Source organism: Staurois parvus, unplaced genomic scaffold, assembly GCF_062004578.1.
Source record: "Staurois parvus isolate SC_StPar_1 unplaced genomic scaffold, SC_StPar_1.0 ptg000860l, whole genome shotgun sequence".
In the NCBI taxonomy this organism is placed as follows: domain Eukaryota; kingdom Metazoa; phylum Chordata; class Amphibia; order Anura; family Ranidae; genus Staurois; species Staurois parvus.
Window position 1 is genome coordinate 2,403,091 of NW_028318656.1, and position 18,906 is coordinate 2,421,996.

Here is an 18,906-nt window from a genome sequence, read left to right on the forward strand (position 1 = left end):
AAACCTTTTTCTAATGCCCACCTAACCACATGCCCCCTGGACCCTGCTCCATAGCAAATGCTACGGTCACCCTCTGGCTCTATCCTACACTCTCTAACTCACATCTTCAATCTCTCCCTCTCTTCTGGCATCTTCCCAAATTCTCTAAAACATGCACTAGTCACCCCCATACTTAAAAAGCCCTCACTAGATCCCACCAATCTTGACAACCTATGACCCATCTCCTTACTCCCCTTTTCCTCCAAACTTCTTGAACGTCTAGTCTACAACCAGCTGAGCAACCACCTCAATGAGAATAACCTTCTTGATCCCCTTCAGTTTGGATTTCTCTCAGCACTCCACAGAAAGCGCTCTCCTCAAACTTAAGAACGATCTACTAATGGCTAAAACCAATGGACACTATTCTGTACTCCTACTCCTGGACCTCCCTGCTGCCTTTGACACAGTGGACCACTCCCTCCTCCTCAAAAAAATTCTACTCCTTTGGTCTCTGTGCCCTTCATTGGTTCTCATCCTACCTATTCCACCGCACATTCAGTGTCACTTACAATTCTACTTCCTCTTCTCCTCGTCCTTTCACCGTTGGGGTTCCCAAGGTTCTGTTCTATTCTCAAACTACACCTTTTCTCTGGGTAAATTGATTGCCTCCCATGGCTTTCAATACCATTTCAATGCGGATGACACTCAAATCTCTCTCTCTCTACACCCTTCAGCTCACTCCATCAGTCTCCTCACGCATCACTCTACTAACAGACATATCAGCCTAGGTGTCACATCACTTCCTGAAAATCAATCTATCCAAAACCAAGCTCATAATCTTTCCTCCCCTACGTGCCCCTTCCATTGACTTCACTGTCCAAATCAACGGCTCAACCATCAACCCGTCCCCACATGCCAGGGTGCTAGGTGTAATCATGGACTCTGAACTATCCAAAGTTTGCCGCCTCAACCTCTGCAACATCTCCAAGATACTCCCCTTGACACCACAAAGCTTCTAACTCACTCCCTGGTCATCTCCCGCTTTGACTACTGTAACTCCCTTGTCAGTGGCTTACCTTTGCATAGCCTATTCCCCCTCCAGTCCATCATGAATGCTGCTGCCAGACTCATCCACCTTACCAATCATTCAATGTCTGCCACCCCACTTTGCCAGTCCCTCCACTGGCTCCCACTCACCCAATGAATAAAATTCAAGAAACTTACTACTTATAAAGTCATCCACTACTTAGCCCCTAGTTACATCACTAACCTGGTCTCAAAATACCAATCAAACCGTTCTCTTCGTTCCTCACAAGACCTCCTGCTCTCTATCTCCCTTTTCACCTCCTCCCACGCTCACCGATTTCTCCAGAGCCGCTCCCATCCTCTGGAACTCCCTTTCTCAATGTGTCTATCTCCATCTCTGTCCACTTTTAGACGATCCCTGAAAACTCATCTCTTCAGAGAGGCCTATTCTGCCAGAACAGCTGTACATGTATTTTGTCCATCAGCCCATCCCCCACAGTTATTACTTTTTGTATCTCTCAACCCTCCCTCTTAGATTGAAAGCTCTAATGAGCAGGGCCCTCTGAATCCTCCAGTATTGTATTTGTACTATCTGCCCTTATGTTGCAAAGCGCTGCGTAAACTGTTGGCGCTATATAAATCCTGTATAATAATAATGTAAGCTTCGTGTTGGATGTTGAATCTTACATGGGACTAAAGACATCAATCCCTGATGCAACAGCTATATAAATCCTGTAATAATAATAATAATGTAAGCTTTGTGTTGGATGTTGAATCTTACACGGGACTAAAGACATCAATCCCTGATGCAACAGTGTCCAGGCCTGTGCAATGCACAATAGGAAACATTTCTGATGCCCCCACCCCATACCTTAAGCCCTGGGTATTTAGTGAGGGCTCCCAAACAGCCGCAGAACTTGGGGTTTGGTTGTCAAAGAAGAGTGTAAGGGCTCATTAACACCACTATGCTTGGGTGTTAAAAAAAAAAAAAAAAAAAAAAGGAAGATTCTCGTGTTCTGTGTTCCCCCACATTTTGTAGTTAAGATAGGACCCCTTAAGAAGGGAACATGACAATCTTTTCTTCAAGACCAACTTGTGAGAAAACAATATCAGAAACACCTAGCCAGGACCATGATACTGGGCTGCTTCCTAAAAATTGTGTAAGGTGTCCATATTTACCATCACGCAGTAGCAGAACGTTACCCATAACTGGGCTGGTTGTGTTGGAAAACAGAAAATTCCCTTGTCCAATTTTTTTTTAATTAAAATTCAAGGTGTTCCATCAGCTTACCTCTGGGGCAAAGTAGTCAGGACGGATTCTGGATACCAGAGAAAGCTTCTGGGCTATGGTCTTGGCTTTGTTAAGATTTAGCATTGCCTTCCTCATTTTCCTGCTATGACGAATTGGGACATCAGACATGAACTCCACACCACCGGCCACCACCACATCGCATTGACCCGATGCAATCAGCCCGACCCCTGTGGATTAGGAGAAAGACTGTGAGCAGACATACGAGAACCATTATTGTCAAGTCAGCCTCTCCTTGAGGAAGGGGATATCCACATATAGCGACCACTGATTGTCTTCACCCCAGCTTTAGCTGAACAACATCATTGTAGGGAAGAGGTCTAGCGCAGTGTCTGCAATTTTCAAACACATCTCACCAAGTTTGCTCTGGGATTGGGAACATTTGTCAAAGAGAGACTTCCAATCACACCAAAGCAAATGTGACTGCAGAGTGAAGGGACAGAGTAAGCATCTGATGCACACAATGTGAAACCCCAAAGGAAGCTGCAATATGCAGAACAGGTTGAAGGAGGCAGAATCCCAACAGACACCATATTAGTAAATTCAGAAGTGGGTAAGGCGGTCATTTGCCTGTGTGACAGGTACCAATCCTCTATAGTAGTGCTCTCCATTAAACAAAACTGTACATACATGGCAATAAAGAAGTTTAAATCCCAGCAAACACAATGCAATCTAGAAGCTCTCATATTTCAATATTACATATTTGGTTTCCCAACTCAAATTTAGTCTCTGTCCTCTCTATGGTGTGGATTAACTAAAAGGCAAATAGACTGTGCACTCTGCAAATACAGTTGTACTCATTTTCTGGAGTAAATGGGCAGCACAGTGGCTAAATGGTTAGCACTTCCGCCTGGCAGTACTCAGATCGTTGATTCGAATCCCAGCCACGGCACCTCCTGCCTGGAGTTTGCATGTTCTCCCTGTGCCTGCGTGGGTTTCCTCTGGGTACTCCAGTTTCCTCGCACACTCCAAAGACATGCTGGTAGGTTAATTGGATCCTGTCTAAATTGTACATGAATGTGAGTTAGGGACCTTAGATTGTACGCCCCTTGAGGGTTAGGGACTGATGTGAGTGTACAATATATATGTACAGCGCTGCGTAAATTGACGGCACTATATGAGTACCTGAAATAAATAATAAATGAGGTAAAGATTCACTTTGTAAAGAGTAACCAATCAGGCACAAGGAAAAAACACAAACAAAAAACATTTGCTTGCACATGATTGGATGATAGAAATCAGCAGAGTTTTACCACATTTACTAAGCTCTGGGGAAAATGAGTGCAACTGCACTTGCAGAGTGTACAGTCTATTTGCCTCAACCCCTATGGGGTTGATTTACTAAAGCTGGAGAGTCCAAAATCAGACTCCCTTCTGCATAGAAACCAATCAGCTTCTAACCTCAGCTTGTTCAATGAAGCTTTGGCAATGAAACCTGGAAGCTGATTGGTTTCTATGCAGAAGGGAGTCTGATTTTGGACTCTCCAGCTTTAGTAAATAAACCCCTGTGTCAGGATGACTCCCAGAATCTCATTGAAGCACACCAGGGAGCAGGAAAGCCTGGTGGGCTTTCTGAAATCTAGCACCCCCATTACCCTTGTCACACATAAGGCCATTTCCAGGACTCAGCTATGAGAGATAACAGCTAAATTGACAGTTTTTCAGAATTTTTCAGGAGAAAACTTTTAAAAAGGACAAGTGCAGTGAAGTGAATTTATCCTTTTTGACCCTTAGGCCCCTTTTACATGGAGGATCCGATCAGGTCCACATATTCCTATGGACCGGCGGGTGTAAACTGACTTGCACCCTACTACCTCCAATCCGAAACGACTCATTTAAGTCCTAGATTGTAAGCTCTCAGGGCCCTCTGTTTCCTCTTGTACCAAATTGTATTGCAACTGTAATGTCTACCTTCTTTTTGTAAAGCGCTGTGCAAACTGTTAGAGTTATATAAATCCTGTATTATAATAATAATAATAATGAGGGGAAGAAAAAAAAAAAAAAAAAAAAAAAAAAAAAAAAGAAGAGGTCCATTCCCCTTCGACTGGGGGGGGGGGAAGGAAATCGGATCTGGGGGCAGTTGGGCGTACCCAACCACCCACATAGCAAAGCGGGCTGTGTTCATGTCTGCTCTGCGACACAGACTTGTCATCCGTCCGCTCTGCTCAGCAGTGGATCAGTGGACAGATCCCCTGCTGAGCAAAGTGGGTTGCACTCCATGTGAGAAGGGCCTTACAGTGACCTACAGTCTCCACTTCCACAGATGCATACTTACCTCCATCCACTGTTTCCTTACATCTAACGCAGGCAAATCTTTAATCTCCTGCCTGTGCCTTGCTGCCCCATAGAGTTTTATGAGGCTGTGTGCCAAGGCTGGGGACGATCTGAGATGGTCTACTTGGCTGTCATGTGCAGGCACAACCCAATAAGTGAAGACTTGGGGCACGCGATAGTCAGGTTAGGTCAAGGTAAGGGGAAAAAAAAAAAGGATAAGTACATTTTGTTTTAAAACTGCATTTTTTTCCTTTAAAAAAGTAAAAGTTCTGCCTAAGCAGGAACCGCTTTTACTCTTTTCAGCCTGAGCTGTTCTCTGATTTAGTTTTTCTTAGGCAGTGCTTTGTTTCTCTGACTTCATGGCTTAAGCCGGTCATACACTGATTGAAATTTGGCAGATCCCTGTTGAACCAGTCAAATTTCGATCATTGTGTGGTTGTCCGACAGTAGTCGATCGAACCTTTCATTTGATTTCTGTGGAAAGGACTTGAAAGGAAAAATGTTTTTTTCGATCTGCGTTCGCTGATCCAAAGTGTATGCTGACAACTGCAAGCCCTGCTGTTGGAATACAATGTCCCGGTGGAAGAGGGGGATGGAGGAATCTGCTGACAGAATACAAACCTGTGGTCATGGCCTGGTTGGAGGAGATGCATGCCATGGTGACGGTGTGAGCGGGAGTCTTATCAGAGAAACCGGCTCCAAGAGCAGCCTGGGCACAGAAAAACACAAAACATAAGGTTTAGAATTTACAACCTCAACAGCCAGACACTGAATTTCATTGCTTTCTTTTCACTGCCCATTGATGGTGTCTTACACGTTTATAAATTAGGAAAAAAACTCTTTATCTTCCTGAAGCAAAATGGAAGCACTCTGCTTACCTTTTTCAATAGGTGTCAATTACCTAACTGTCCATCTGTCAGCTCCATAATTAGAAAAGTAGCTACAACACCCACCCTATCATAAACCATAAGTGATGTACTTACATTCTACGAAGATATCATGAAAAGACACTTAGAAAGGATTAAAAAAAAACAAAAGAAAAAAAACACAACAACAAAAAACCAACCTCACGGGCAACATTGCTAGTTTTCACTTCCTGGATGACGGTGCCATACACAATGTGGTCAACAGCCTCCCTAGGAATACCTGTCCGATTCAGCAAACCCCTGATTGAATGCAGAGAAGCAGAGAGATTAAAGTAGAGAAAATGATGTGCTTTATTTTATTCAATGGTCGCTTTATTTTGAGGACTGTGGTACCTGCTAATATCTTAAAAAAAAATAAAAATATGGGGTGGGCATTTCTACTTTAAAAATTTTCAGGAGGACGCAAACAAACTGACACACAGAGCGTACTTACTGATTTACCCACAAAACAATTTGTGAATGTAATTTTTCTGAAAACTGTAAATTTTCACACCGGTCAGTCCAATACTGGTCGGACAAAACACGTAGGATGGCTACATTGGTGGCGTCATCACGCCCACTGGGGTGTTTGATGTGCGGTTTGTGATATGTAGTTTCTTATGATCTAAATGTGAGTAGATACCTTTTTTTTTTTTTAATTAAGGATGCTTTTAATATTACACTATGGGTGTTTCTCCATCCTCTATGTGGTTTATATGCTGTGCCTCATCACCGGATTGCTTTGACTGTGAGCGGTCTTGGACCACTGATTTAAGCCTTGAGGGCCAGCTATGAGATCATGGGTTATGGTCAGTCTATCAATCTGTACTGGCGTTTACTGCAGAGTGCTGAGATATGAATCCTGATGGCTAACTTTGTGATCCAGACTTCATATGACGCCCTCCCATAATTGGACAACCGCCCTGTAGCAGTCATTCAGCTATAGCGTGGTTGGCAAGTGGTTAATCAGCGGATCGAAAAATTAAAAAAAAAAAAAAAAAAAAAAAAGGAAGGAAGAAAGGATTTCCCCATCTACACAAGTGAGGTGGATTGAGAAATCCTCCCCACTATATTATTGTATTCTGAGTATTCTGACAGCGGGGATTCCTCCACTGTCAGAATACACTGATCAGCACTGCAACAGCTGATTGAATGAATGTTTTCCAACAGTCCTGTTCAACAGAAGTTGATCATCAGACAGCTAAGGTCCACATCCTTACTGTGGAATGAATGCTCATCATCATGTCTGTTCAAGGTGCAGTAAGGCTGACCCAAGAAGCAGTGAATCAAACAAACAATCTCAGAGTGATGTTACCAACTAGCAGAGGTGTGTATATCAAATCCTTTAAACAGGTAAAACCTTTAGCAGGTGTATTTAAACCAATTATTTAGCTTGCCCAGTGTTCCACTTTTTGAACCCATTTCATTTAAAGGAAAAGCACATCAGAGAAGGTAATATAACTACCTATAACCAACCCAAAGCTTCTTTGGTATGCCTGGAAAACCTCTACATCCATGAAAATGTTTGAATTTGCTGCAGTTTGAATGTATAGCTTGGCCTGGGCACCCTCAATGTGATGTGAGGGAATTTCAGTGGCCAAAAGAGGTGCCGCTTTATGCACTGTGTGAAACTTGGGTGAGCAGGTCTGACATTCAGGCTGCAAAAAAACACATTTTATGCACAGAAGGATTAGCAGAAACTTACTGTAATGCTGTCCTGGCAAGGTCATGGGGCATCAGATCTACAAATCTAAAAGGCAAGAAACAATGAATCACTCTACATATGCCACATCTTGGTATCTACTGTAGGTTCTGGAAACTAAAGGGTCCATTCCCCCAGCTGTATGACATAAATTTAGTATGTACTTTGGCTATGCAGTAAGAAATGAATTACCTCAGGACAACAATAATCTAGAATATTGAATATTCTATAATTGTAGAGGTGGGGCAGAAAAAAAACAAAAAAACACAAAAAACAAGAAAATAAACGCACATGACTGTACTGCACAGAGGTCACTGAAGACTACATGACCAGGCCACATTTAGCAGCAGCATTATTCAGTGATTAACCTAAATATGACTAAATTTGACCACCTCATTTTTTTTATATTTTTAAAAAAAAATAATGACAAGGATTTAATTTGATGCACTTTTAATACATGGCTGTCTTTTATAAAAGGTTAACAAAAAAAAAAAAAAGACAAACAAAATACAGTATTGTTTTGGAATCAAAAAATTATTTTTTTTAATACTATAATTGCATCCAAACAGTTACAATATTAAATAGAGGCACACTGGCAAACTAGGCTGCAGTGGCTCCTAAAAGTTAAAATTATTTTTTTGTGAATGAAGCTAGCAGCTTGCCTGTGATCATTATGTCATAATTAACATACATGACTTTGAAATGTTCCTGATCATTAGTGGGGGGGGGCAAAATTGTCAACAGTGAAGACGTGCGACAGGTAAATGTGTCAGAGGGTAGCTATCAATATGAGGATGTAGAGCATCATGCTGACAAATGTTAAAGTGGAACTAAAGGCACTTTACTTATCTCATCTCTAATGGTCAGAGGTCCCTCACCAGTGCCAGTATCTCTCCCAGTTGGCAGTCTTCAGGCCTTTGGCCAGTGCAGGATAACAACTGATGTGCATGCACAGGAGTGTCATCCCGGCACACAAGGGCCATGCTGGCAATGCAACGCGCATCACAGTTTACGTGCTTCAGAAGACTGCAAGCAGGCATGCAGGTGTATTTTATCGCAGAAGAGACATGTCTCTCTTGTGAGAATACCATGCCTGTACCCCCTGCCTGTTGTAAAATGCCTTCAGCTCCACTTTAACCGCTTACCAACCCACCACAGTACATATACTGCGGCAGGGCGGCAGCTACAGGCACAGCGTTGTACTGGTACATAGCGGCCTGTTTCTGAGTTTTGGGCATGTGTGTATGCCCCTGCCCACTTACTCCCCTGTGATTTGACACAGCGGTAGTTCATCAACAGATCCTGGCCATTGACTCATGGCCAGGACCTGCTGATCGGCGGTGTTGAATCACAGCTTAAATCCCTCTGTTGATAAACGACACAAGACTCTATAGAACGATCGCTTTGTTTCTTTTCCCTGCAAAGCAAGGAAAACAAATCAATGTCCAGTAAAATAAAAAGCATACAGTAAACACATTAACCCCTTGATTGCCCCTACATGTTAACCCCTTCCCAGCCAGTGTCATTAGTCACTGTGCCACAGCGACAGAAGCTGAATTTGTTTAATGAACAGGACAGAAATTGAAGGTATTGGGGACTTACGTGGTGCCGGAGAGCAGGAACGGGGTACGAACGCCTTCAACCACAACAACATTCTTTACTCCTGGCTTTGCAAGTGTCTTCTTAGTTTTTACCTGGACAGCTAGAATGAAAACATGGAGATTTACTTACTTACACAGAGTTAGGCCCCATGCACACTCAATGTTATAAAAATGCCAGTTTTGTGGCTATTTTAAGCCTTTTGCATTAGCGTCTTTCAGAGTTTGCGTTTTTAGCAAAACTATACTCCCACAAAAGCTCAAATATGCTCAGAAACGCCAGACATGCTTTTCAGCGTTTTGTAGCGTTAGATCATTTTACAGCTGAAGAACTCCTCTTCAAAACGCGGTAGTTTTTTTTTTTTTTTCCAGCCTGAGAAACCCCACTGCCAAAAAACGGTTCTAAAAGCCTATGTGTGTATGAACACTTAGAATATGCTGGGGAGTTTACTGGCTGTAAGAGAAAAAACAGAGGCCTTACAGTTATTTAGGTTGAAAAACAACGTCCATTGGTTATAGCCTCTCCCTACTCCAGACAAAGGCATCACAAACCCCCTTAGGCAACTGGAGAAGTTTGCCATACAGATTAGAAAACATTCCATCTCAGAAGAATCAGTTCCCTGCATCACAGTTTTGCTAAAACATCCTTTAGTCACAACGGCTGTGAATACCATTAGTGAAAGGAATCTGGTCATTGATCTGGCACTAGTAGTCCACATGGAAAGGCATTCTATAGCAGTGTTCCTCAACCTCTCTTCAGTGGAGGCACCCTTTCAAATGGATGGACAATGTCAAGGCGCCCTTTCAAATGGATGGACAATGTCAAGGCGCCCATTCAAATGGATGGACAATGTCAAGGCGCCCTTTCAAATGGATGGACAATGTCAAGGCGCCCTTTCAAATGGATGGACAATGTCAAGGCGCCCTTTCAAATGGATGGACAATGTCAAGGCGCCCTTTCAAATGGATGGACAATGTCAAGGCGCCCTTTCAAATGGATGGACAATGTCAAGGGGCCCTTTCAAATAGATGGACAATGTCAAGGCGCCCTTTCAAATGGATGGACAAAGTCAAGGCGCCCTTTCAAATGGATGGACAAAGTCAAGGCGCCCTTTCAAATGGATGGACAAAGTCAAGGCGCCCTTTCAAATGGATGGACAAAGTCAAGGCGCCCTTTCAAATGGATGGACAAAGTCAAGGCGCCCTTTCAAATGGATGGACAAAGTCAAGGCGCCCTTTCAAATGGATGGACAAAGTCAAGGCGCCCTTTCAAATGGATGGACAAAGTCAAGGCGCCCTTTCAAATGGATGGACAAAGTCAAGGCGCTCTTTCAAATGGATGGACAAAGTCAAGGCGCCCTTTCAAATGGATGGACAAAGTCAAGGCGCCCTTTCAAATGGATGGACAAAGTCAAGGCGCCCTTTCAAATGGATGGACAAAGTCAAGGCGCCCTTTCAAATGGATGGACAAAGTCAAGGCGCCCTTTCAAATGGATGGACAAAGTCAAGGCGCCCTTTCAAATGGATGGACAAAGTCAAGGCGCCCTTTCAAATGTATGGACAAAGTCAAGGCGCTCTTTCAAATGTATGGACAAAGTCAAGGCGCTCTTTCAAATGGATGGACCAAGTCAAGGCGCCCCTTCAAATGAATGGACAATGTCAAGGCGCCCTTTCAAATGTATGGACAATGTCAAGGCGCCCTTTCAAATGTATGGACAATGTCAAGGCGCCCTTTCAAATGTATGGACAATGTCAAGGCACCCTTTCAAATGGATGGACAATGTCAAGGCACCCTTTCAAATGGATGGACAATGTCAAGGCGCCCTTTCAAATGGATGGACAATGTCAAGGCGCCCTTTCAAATGGATGGACAATGTCAAGGCGCCCTTTCAAATGGATGGACAATGTCAAGGCGCCCTTTCAAATGGATGGACAATGTCAAGGTGCAATTTCAAAATTGATGGACAATGTCAAGGTGCCCCATTCTAGAATATAAAAAAACTATTCTAATAGTTTTACATAATGCAGCAGCATCCACACACGTAGGATACCCAACCTTAGAAGTAATTTGTTCTTCCAAAGCAAATACACTTTTGCACACTGATACTGACTAGTATTCCATTGTTTTTCTTCTCCCTCTCTTTCTCCATTACTGGGCTCATGTGACCCAAGGACTGACGGAGACGGCAGCGAAGGGTCAAACAAGGAAGCTGTGCAGGCAACGGACATCCTCCTTATAAACTTACGATGTGATTTTGTGCTGGCGGGTAGAAGGTCGTAATGGTGCACAATGAAAACCCATGGCTTTGTGTAACTAAAAGGCAGGCTTGTTCCACCCACTGGCTTGTATACACGTTTTGGGCAATTTTTAGACATTTTGCCAAGGCACCCCTGAAAAAACCTCAAGGCACCCTGGTTGAAAAAAGCTGTTCTATAGACCGCATTTATGCCAGAAATCTAGAACATGGTTTTGGTATAACACTGTACCACTTTGTTTTTGTAACCAATGTTCCTTTCCAGGTAAAACAGAAATCTTATAGTTGCTTGTAAGCCCCTACCCAACCAACTGCAGGAGTTTTCTAGAATCAACAACCAGTATCGCAGTGGAAAATAAAAACATAGAAAAGAGACGGCAAAAAATAAGGAGTGGTCCATCAAGTCTGCCCGTTTATTTTTTATTTTTTTTGGGGGGGGGGGGGGGTTGTTCATTTTAGTTTGTTTGTTTTTTTTCCCTGGTACCCAATGTGGCCAACTCCTGTCAGCCTTTCCACTCCAAACAAGAGTGGGAGGGAAAGACCTGCAAAGATGTTTCCAAGCAATATGAAGATTTCCAGTAACGGTGGACAATTCCTCCCAATGAAAACAACGATGGGGCCCAACGATAGTAATGATGGGTCACAATAACCTCCCAATGACACCAGTGATAGGGCACAATTCCTCCTACTGACACCAACATTGGGGCACTATTCCTCCCACTGATACCAACGATGGGGCACAATTCCTCCCACTGATACCAATGATGGGACACAATTCCTCCCACTGATACCAATGATGGGACACAATTCCTCCCACTGATACCAATGATGGGGCACTATTCCTCCCACTGATACCAATGATGGGGCACTATTCCTCCCACTGATACCAATGATGGGGCACTATTCCTCCCACTGATACCAATGATGGGACACAATTCCTCCCACTGATACCAATGATGGGACACAATTCCTCCCACTGATACCAATGATGGGGCACTATTCCTCCCACTGATATCAATGATGGGGCACTATTCCTCACACTGATACCAATGATGGGGCACTATTCCTCACACTGATACCAATGATGGGGCACTATTCCTCCCACCGATACCAATGATGGGACACTATTCCTTCCACTGATACCAATGATGGGACACTATTCCTTCCACTGATACCAATGATGGGGCACTATTACTCCCACTGATACCAATGATGGGGGACTATTCCTCCCACTGATACCAATGATGGGGCGCTATTCCTCCCACTGATACCAATGATGGGGCGCTATTCCTCCCAGTGACACCAATGATGGGGCACTATTCCTCCCACTGACACCAATGATGGGGCACTATTCCTCCCACTGACACCAATGATGGGGCACTATTCCTCCCACTGACACCAATGATGGGGCACTATTCCTCCCACTGACACCAATGATGGGGCACTATTCCTCCCACTGATACCAATGATGGGGCACTATTCCTCCCACTGATACCAATGATGGGGCACTATTCCTCCCACTGATACCAATGATGGGACACTATTCCTCCCACTGATACCAATGATGGAGCACAATTCCTTCCACTGACACCAACATTGGGGCACTATTCCTCCCACTAACACCAAAGATGGGGCATGGTCTTTTCCCACTGACATCAGGACCTTTTCTACTCCCAATAGCCAAAGTTGGGCCCCCCCAAAGTCTGAAGGACAGTAAACTGGCCCTTTGTTTAGAAAGTTTGGAGACCTCTGCTCTACATTGTGATCCTGTCTTCTCTGATCCTCCCCCTTCTTCCAGGTCACACAAGGATTCCATCTGTATCCCTGGCATTAAAAGAAGCTTATACAACCCAGCTTAAAAAACTGACATCAGCAAAAGGCCAAGAAGAGTTCATAAAATCCTATTAGTACAGTTACCTGGTGCCTGGAGGTGGGGGCAGCAGCTGATCGGCCTGATTACTGCTAGAGAAAAAAAAGAAAAAAAAGTGATGGTGAATAACAGATCTTAGTTATCACGTCTCATATTGGTTTTAGTAGTCCTGTGTTGGGTCAGTACAGTACACAAGGGATAGATGCAATGTTCAGCAGGTATCAGAATAAGGTAATGAACTGTGCAGAGGGCCGATTTCCGGTCAGAATCGCTTTCAGCTGGATTAGGAATGTGGGGGGGCTTTGGCTTTTGCATCCTCATCTACACTTAAAGTGTTCCTAAACCCACAACAGTAAAATCAATCTATATATGCAGTAAAGCATGCTTGTTATACTCACCGTGGAACCTAAGGGGTTAATCCTCTACATCAGTGGTCTCCAAACTGTGGCCCTTTGCTTGCTTTTAGCCGGCCCTTGGGGTACGATTTCATCCACTGATACCAACAATGGAAAATAATTCCCCCTACTGACACCAATAAAGGGGCACAACATGCCCCAATTACATCAATGATTCACAGTAATGGGGGACAATTCCTCCCAATGACATCAACGATGGGGCATTGTCTGTTCCCACTGATATCAGGACCTTTTCTACTTCCAATAGCCAAAGTTCGGTCCCCCTAAAGTCTGAAGGACAGTAAACTGGGCCTTTGTTCAAAAAGTTTGGAGACCCCTGCTCTACATTGTAACCCTGTCTTCTCTGATCCTCCCCCTTCTTCCAATGTCCCCCTCTTATCTCCTCATAAGACATATCCTGTGGAGTCACTCTGCACATGCACAGTTTGGTCTGTATTGCTAGAGAGGTTTTTTTTTCTTGGGAGAGTACATGTGATCAACACAGGGCCAATCAACACTGTCCAGACAGAGGTCAGCGATTCTTCATCCTCGTAGAGCAAAATGAAAACTCCTCCTACAAGCTTTAACCAGTGCTCTGCTGGACACTGATAGAATTCACAAGACTGCTATATACTGCTGATGAGAAAAGGTATTTAGCAGTTTATATGTACTAAAATAATTGTATTTCCATGTTCTGTGGGAGAGCGGATACAGCGAATGCGGGGTCCGGGGAGAGCGGATACAGCGAATGCGGGGTCCGGGGAGAGCGGATACAGCGAATGCGGGGTCCGGGGAGAGCGGATACAGCGAATGCGGGGTCCGGGGAGAGCGGATACAGCGAATGCGGGGTCCGGGGAGAGCGGATACAGCGAATGCGGGGTCCGGGGAGAGCGGATACAGCGAATGCGGGGTCCGGGGAGAGCGGATACAGCGAATGCGGGGTCCGGGGAGAGCGGATACAGCGAATGCGGGGTCCGGGGAGAGCGGATACAGCGAATGCGGGGTCCGGGGAGAGCGGATACAGCGAATGCGGGGTCCGGGGAGAGCGGATACAGCGAATGCGGGGTCCGGGGAGAGCGGATACAGCGAATGCGGGGTCCGGGGAGAGCGGATACAGCGAATGCGGGGTCCGGGGAGAGCGGATACAGCGAATGCGGGGTCCGGGGAGAGCGGATACAGCGAATGCGGGGTCCGGGGAGAGCGGATACAGCGAATGCGGGGTCCGGGGAGAGCGGATACAGCGAATGCGGGGTCCGGGGAGAGCGGATACAGCGAATGCGGGGTCCGGGGAGAGCGGATACAGCGAATGCGGGGTCCGGGGAGAGCGGATACAGCGAATGCGGGGTCCGGGGAGAGCGGATATAGCGAATGCGGGGTCCGGGGAGACCGGATATAGCGAATGCGGGGTCCGGGGAGACCGGATATAGCGAATGCGGGGTCCGGGGAGACCAGATATAGCGAATGCGGGGTCCGGGGAGACCAGATATAGCGAATGCGGGGTCTGGGGAGACCGGATATAGCGAATGCGGGGTCCGGGGAGACCAGATATAGCGAATGCGGGGTCCGGGGAGAGCGGATATAGCGAATGCAGGGTCCGGGGAGACCGGATATAGCGAATGCAGGGTCCGGGGAGACCGGATATAGCGAATGCGGGGTCCGGGGAAACCGGATATAGCAAATGCAGGGTCCGGGGAGACCAGATATAAACACAGATGTATTGTTCTTATTGATAACAATACTATCTGCTTAATACAATACAGTACTACATTATAAAATCTATAAAGCTAAAGATTAGAAATCCAGGTTGTAGCTTCATCCTCACCAAGTCTGCTGGTTGTGGGAAGGCATCGGGCACTTTGTCTTAACATGAAGGCCATCTTGGATTCTGCCAGGACAAGAAGAAAAGCGGTCAAGATAGAGTCAGACAAGTTCTAATTTACACAATTACTTACCTGCAGTCATGATGAACAATTAGCTGCCCTGGTAAAGTAAATCTGTGGCAAACCTGGCTATTTCAAATTGAGCATAAACCCATTAACTACGTCAATACTGGACACTTTTCACCCCCCTTTCAGTCCAGTCTGTGTATGTATGTATGTATGTATGTGTGTGTATATATATATTTTCTCCCCCCCTCTCTCTCTCTCTCATATTTGTTCAAAGGTTTTATTCATGAAACTTTGCTTACTACAGTGATGTTGTGATTAGCCACAGCTATCACTTGGTAAAGGTCGGCTGTGATTGGCCCTGTACCACGTGATCACTGTGACCAATCACAGAGATCACAATAGTACACACAATTACTACGAATGAAAGCCATTGTTAGCAACTGACACATAATCACTGTGATTGGTCAGAGTGATCATATGGCACAAGGGCCACACAAAGTGAACCAATACAATGATCTGTGTTCCATGGTGTGCGGTCAAATGATCTCCACCCAGGATAACAGTGCTCCTGCTAGGCCATTTTTTAGAAATAGGCCAGGCAGGAGGTGGTTAAAGGACTGATGAGGCAGGGCCAAGCTGAATTGGCTTCTTCTTTAGTGAGTACTACAAAGTGTTTCAATATTCTTCTCTAGTACTGCAAGTCTAACAGTCTGCTAGACATAAAACAAGATGATCTCCATGTTACTTAAAGTGGTTATAAACCCTGACTGTCCTCAGGCGATACACAGATATGAAAAACAAATCCTCCTACATAAGATGTACCTGTTTCTCCATGATGTGCATGAGAGCAACGGCTCTTGCTGCTCTCTCCCTCCTCACTGGGCAGATTGATAGCAGCTGGAGCCATGGTTTCTCGCTGCTGTCAATTAAATGCTGTGATGAGGAAGTAGGAGGTGGGGCCGAGCCACCCATTCTGTGTCTAAAGACAGAGTGGCTCGGGAGTGAGCACGCACAAGTGCCCCCATAGCAATCAGCTTCTTATGGTGGGACTCGTCTCAGGGCACCCCAGAAGAGGAGGATCGGGGCTGCTCTGTGCAAAACCATTACACAAAACTGGTAAGTATAACATGTTTATTATGTAATATTTTAAAAAACATTTAATAAAAATATTAAACAAAAAAAGATATATATATATATATATATATATATATATATATATATACACACACACACATATATACATACATATACACACACACACACACATATATACATACATATACACACACACACACACATATATATATACATACATATACACACACACAGTCAGGTCCATAAATATTGGGACATCGACACAATTCTAACATTTTTGGCTCTATACACCACCACAATGGATTTGAAATGAAACAAACAAGATGTGCTTTAACTGCAGACTGTCAGCTTTAATTTGAGGGTATTTACATCCAAATCAGGTAATGGGGCGATTAGCTTCTCAGCTGTTCCATGGCCAGGTGTGTATTATTCCCTCATTATCCCAATCACAATGAGCAGATAAAAGGTCCAGAGTTCATTTCAAGTGTGCTATTTGCATTTGGAATCTGTTGCTGTCAACTCTCAAGATGAGATCCAAAAAGCTGTCACTATCAGTGAAGCCATCATTAGGCTGAAAAAACAAAACAAACCCATCAGAGAGATAGCAAAAACATTAGGCGTGGCCAAAACAACTGTTTGGAACATTCTTAAAAAGAAGGAACGCACCGGTGAGCTCAGCAACACCAAAAGACCCGGAAGACCACGGAAAACAACTGTGGTGGATGACCGAAGAATTCTTTCCCTGGTAAAGAAAACACCCTTCACAACAGTTGGCCAGATCAAGAACACTCTCCAGGAGGTAGGTGTATGTGTGTCAAAGTCACCAATCAAGAGAAGACTTCACCAGAGTGAATACAGAGGGTTCACCACAAGATGGAAACCATTGGTGAGCCTCAAAACAGGAAGGCCAGATTAGAGTTTGCCAAACGACATGTAAAAAAGCCTTTACAGTTCTGGAACAACATCCTATGGACAGATGAGACCAACATCAACTTGTACCAGAGTGATGGGAAGAGAAGAGTATGGAGAAGGAAAGGAACTGCTCATGATCCTAAGCATACCACCTCATCAGTGAAGCATGGTGGTGGTAGTAGTGTCATGGCGTGGGCATGTATGGCTGCCAATGGAACTGCTTCTCTTGTATTTATTGATGATGTGACTGCTGACAAAAGCAGCCGGATGAATTCTGAAGTGTTTCGGGAATATTATCTGCTCATATTCAGCCAAATGCTTCACAACTCATTGGACGCTTCACAGTGCAGATGGACAATGACCCAAAGCAGACTGCAAAAGCAACCAAAGAGTTTTTTAAGGGAAAGAAGTGGAATGTTATGCAATGGCCAAGTCAATCACCTGACCTGAATCCGATTGAGCATTTCACTTGCTGAAGACAAAACTGAAGGGAAAATGCCCCAAGAACAAGCAGGAACTGAAGACAGTTGCAGTAGAGGCCTGGCAGAGCATCACCAGGGATGAAACCCAGCGTCTGGTGATGTCTATGCGTTCCAGACTTCAGGCTGTAATTGACTGCAAAGGATTTGCAACCAAGTATTAAAAAGTGAAAGTTTGATTTATGATTATCATTCTGTCCCATTACTTTTGGTCCCTTAACAAGTGGGAGGCACATATGCAAACTGTTGTAATTCCTACACCGTTCACCTGATTTGGATGTAAATACCCTCAAATTAAAGCCGACGGTCTGCAGTTAAAGCACATCTTGTTCGTTTCATTTCAAATCCATTGTGGTGGTGTATAGAGCCAAAAATGTTAGAATTGTGTCCATGTCCCAATATTTATGGACCTAACTGTGTGTGTATGTATATATATATATATATATATATATATATATATTTTTTTTTTTTTTTTCTTCCTTTTTTCTTTTTTAATTTAATGCCACTTTTGTTTTGTTACAGGTACATTTTTGTAGAACTACGAAGCAGGAATTTGTACAGGGAGAGGGGGCCCTGGCCTAAAAGGTGGACCCTGCATTTTGCTAGATCTCCTTCAGGTTACTACACAGTTTTTGCGCATCGCATTATAGCCACTTTTTCACTGCCTTACTGAATAAACAGTTTTAAATGACTGATTTTAGCGGCTTATGGAACAACCAGAGAACCGACTAAAGCAGGGAGAAATGTGTGACTGTAATACAAATACCTCTGCAATTTACAAAAGGAGGATAAGACGCCAATTAAAAAGGTTTAACAAGCACTAAAATAGGCCGAGTTTCAGTCCTATTTTTATTCCCCCCACATGGCAGTACAACCCTGAGTGTGCACAGAATCCTCACTGAAAGCATGCTGCAAATCTGGTCTACTGCAGGAAATATTCTCCCCCCTCCCATCATTAACAGGCTGGTCACATACACTCCTCCAGGCTGTGACCTATTGCCTACTTTCTCTCTGTCACCTTTCACCCAATTCCATCACAGCAGATTCCTTCCGCTGCACATGTTGTATAAAAGGAACAATACCAAGTCACATGGGCCCTGAAGGTCAATCCTTCCCCTGGGTGCCTGGGACCCACAGGGTTCACTATTATTACAAAGAGACCTGAACAGCAATGTCACGGCAAGGACCTTCTCAGCTCATACTTATGGGTTTATTACA

The 18,906-nt window shown here is 44.3% G+C and overlaps 1 protein-coding gene across 2 annotated transcripts in view; it reads right to left on the minus strand.

Annotated features, from left to right (window-relative positions):
* Positions 1 to 18,906, minus strand: part of HADHB (hydroxyacyl-CoA dehydrogenase trifunctional multienzyme complex subunit beta) — a 57,054-nt gene that overhangs the window by 28,478 nt on the left and 9,670 nt on the right. The window contains exons 2-8 of one of the 2 annotated variants that reach the window (XM_089655656.1): positions 15,136 to 15,198; positions 12,966 to 13,007; positions 8,798 to 8,897; positions 7,199 to 7,243; positions 5,655 to 5,754; positions 5,210 to 5,297; positions 2,297 to 2,484 (exon numbers count right to left, since the gene is read on the minus strand). In XM_089655656.1, the coding sequence (XP_089511782.1) occupies positions 2,297 to 2,484; positions 5,210 to 5,297; positions 5,655 to 5,754; positions 7,199 to 7,243; positions 8,798 to 8,897; positions 12,966 to 13,007; positions 15,136 to 15,190 (618 nt within the window). In that variant the 5' untranslated portion in view covers positions 15,191 to 15,198. Of the gene's footprint in view, positions 1 to 2,296; positions 2,485 to 5,209; positions 5,298 to 5,654; positions 5,755 to 7,198; positions 7,244 to 8,797; positions 8,898 to 12,965; positions 13,011 to 15,135; positions 15,199 to 18,906 lie in introns of both variants that reach the window. The other variant, XM_089655655.1, reaches the window with a different exon arrangement.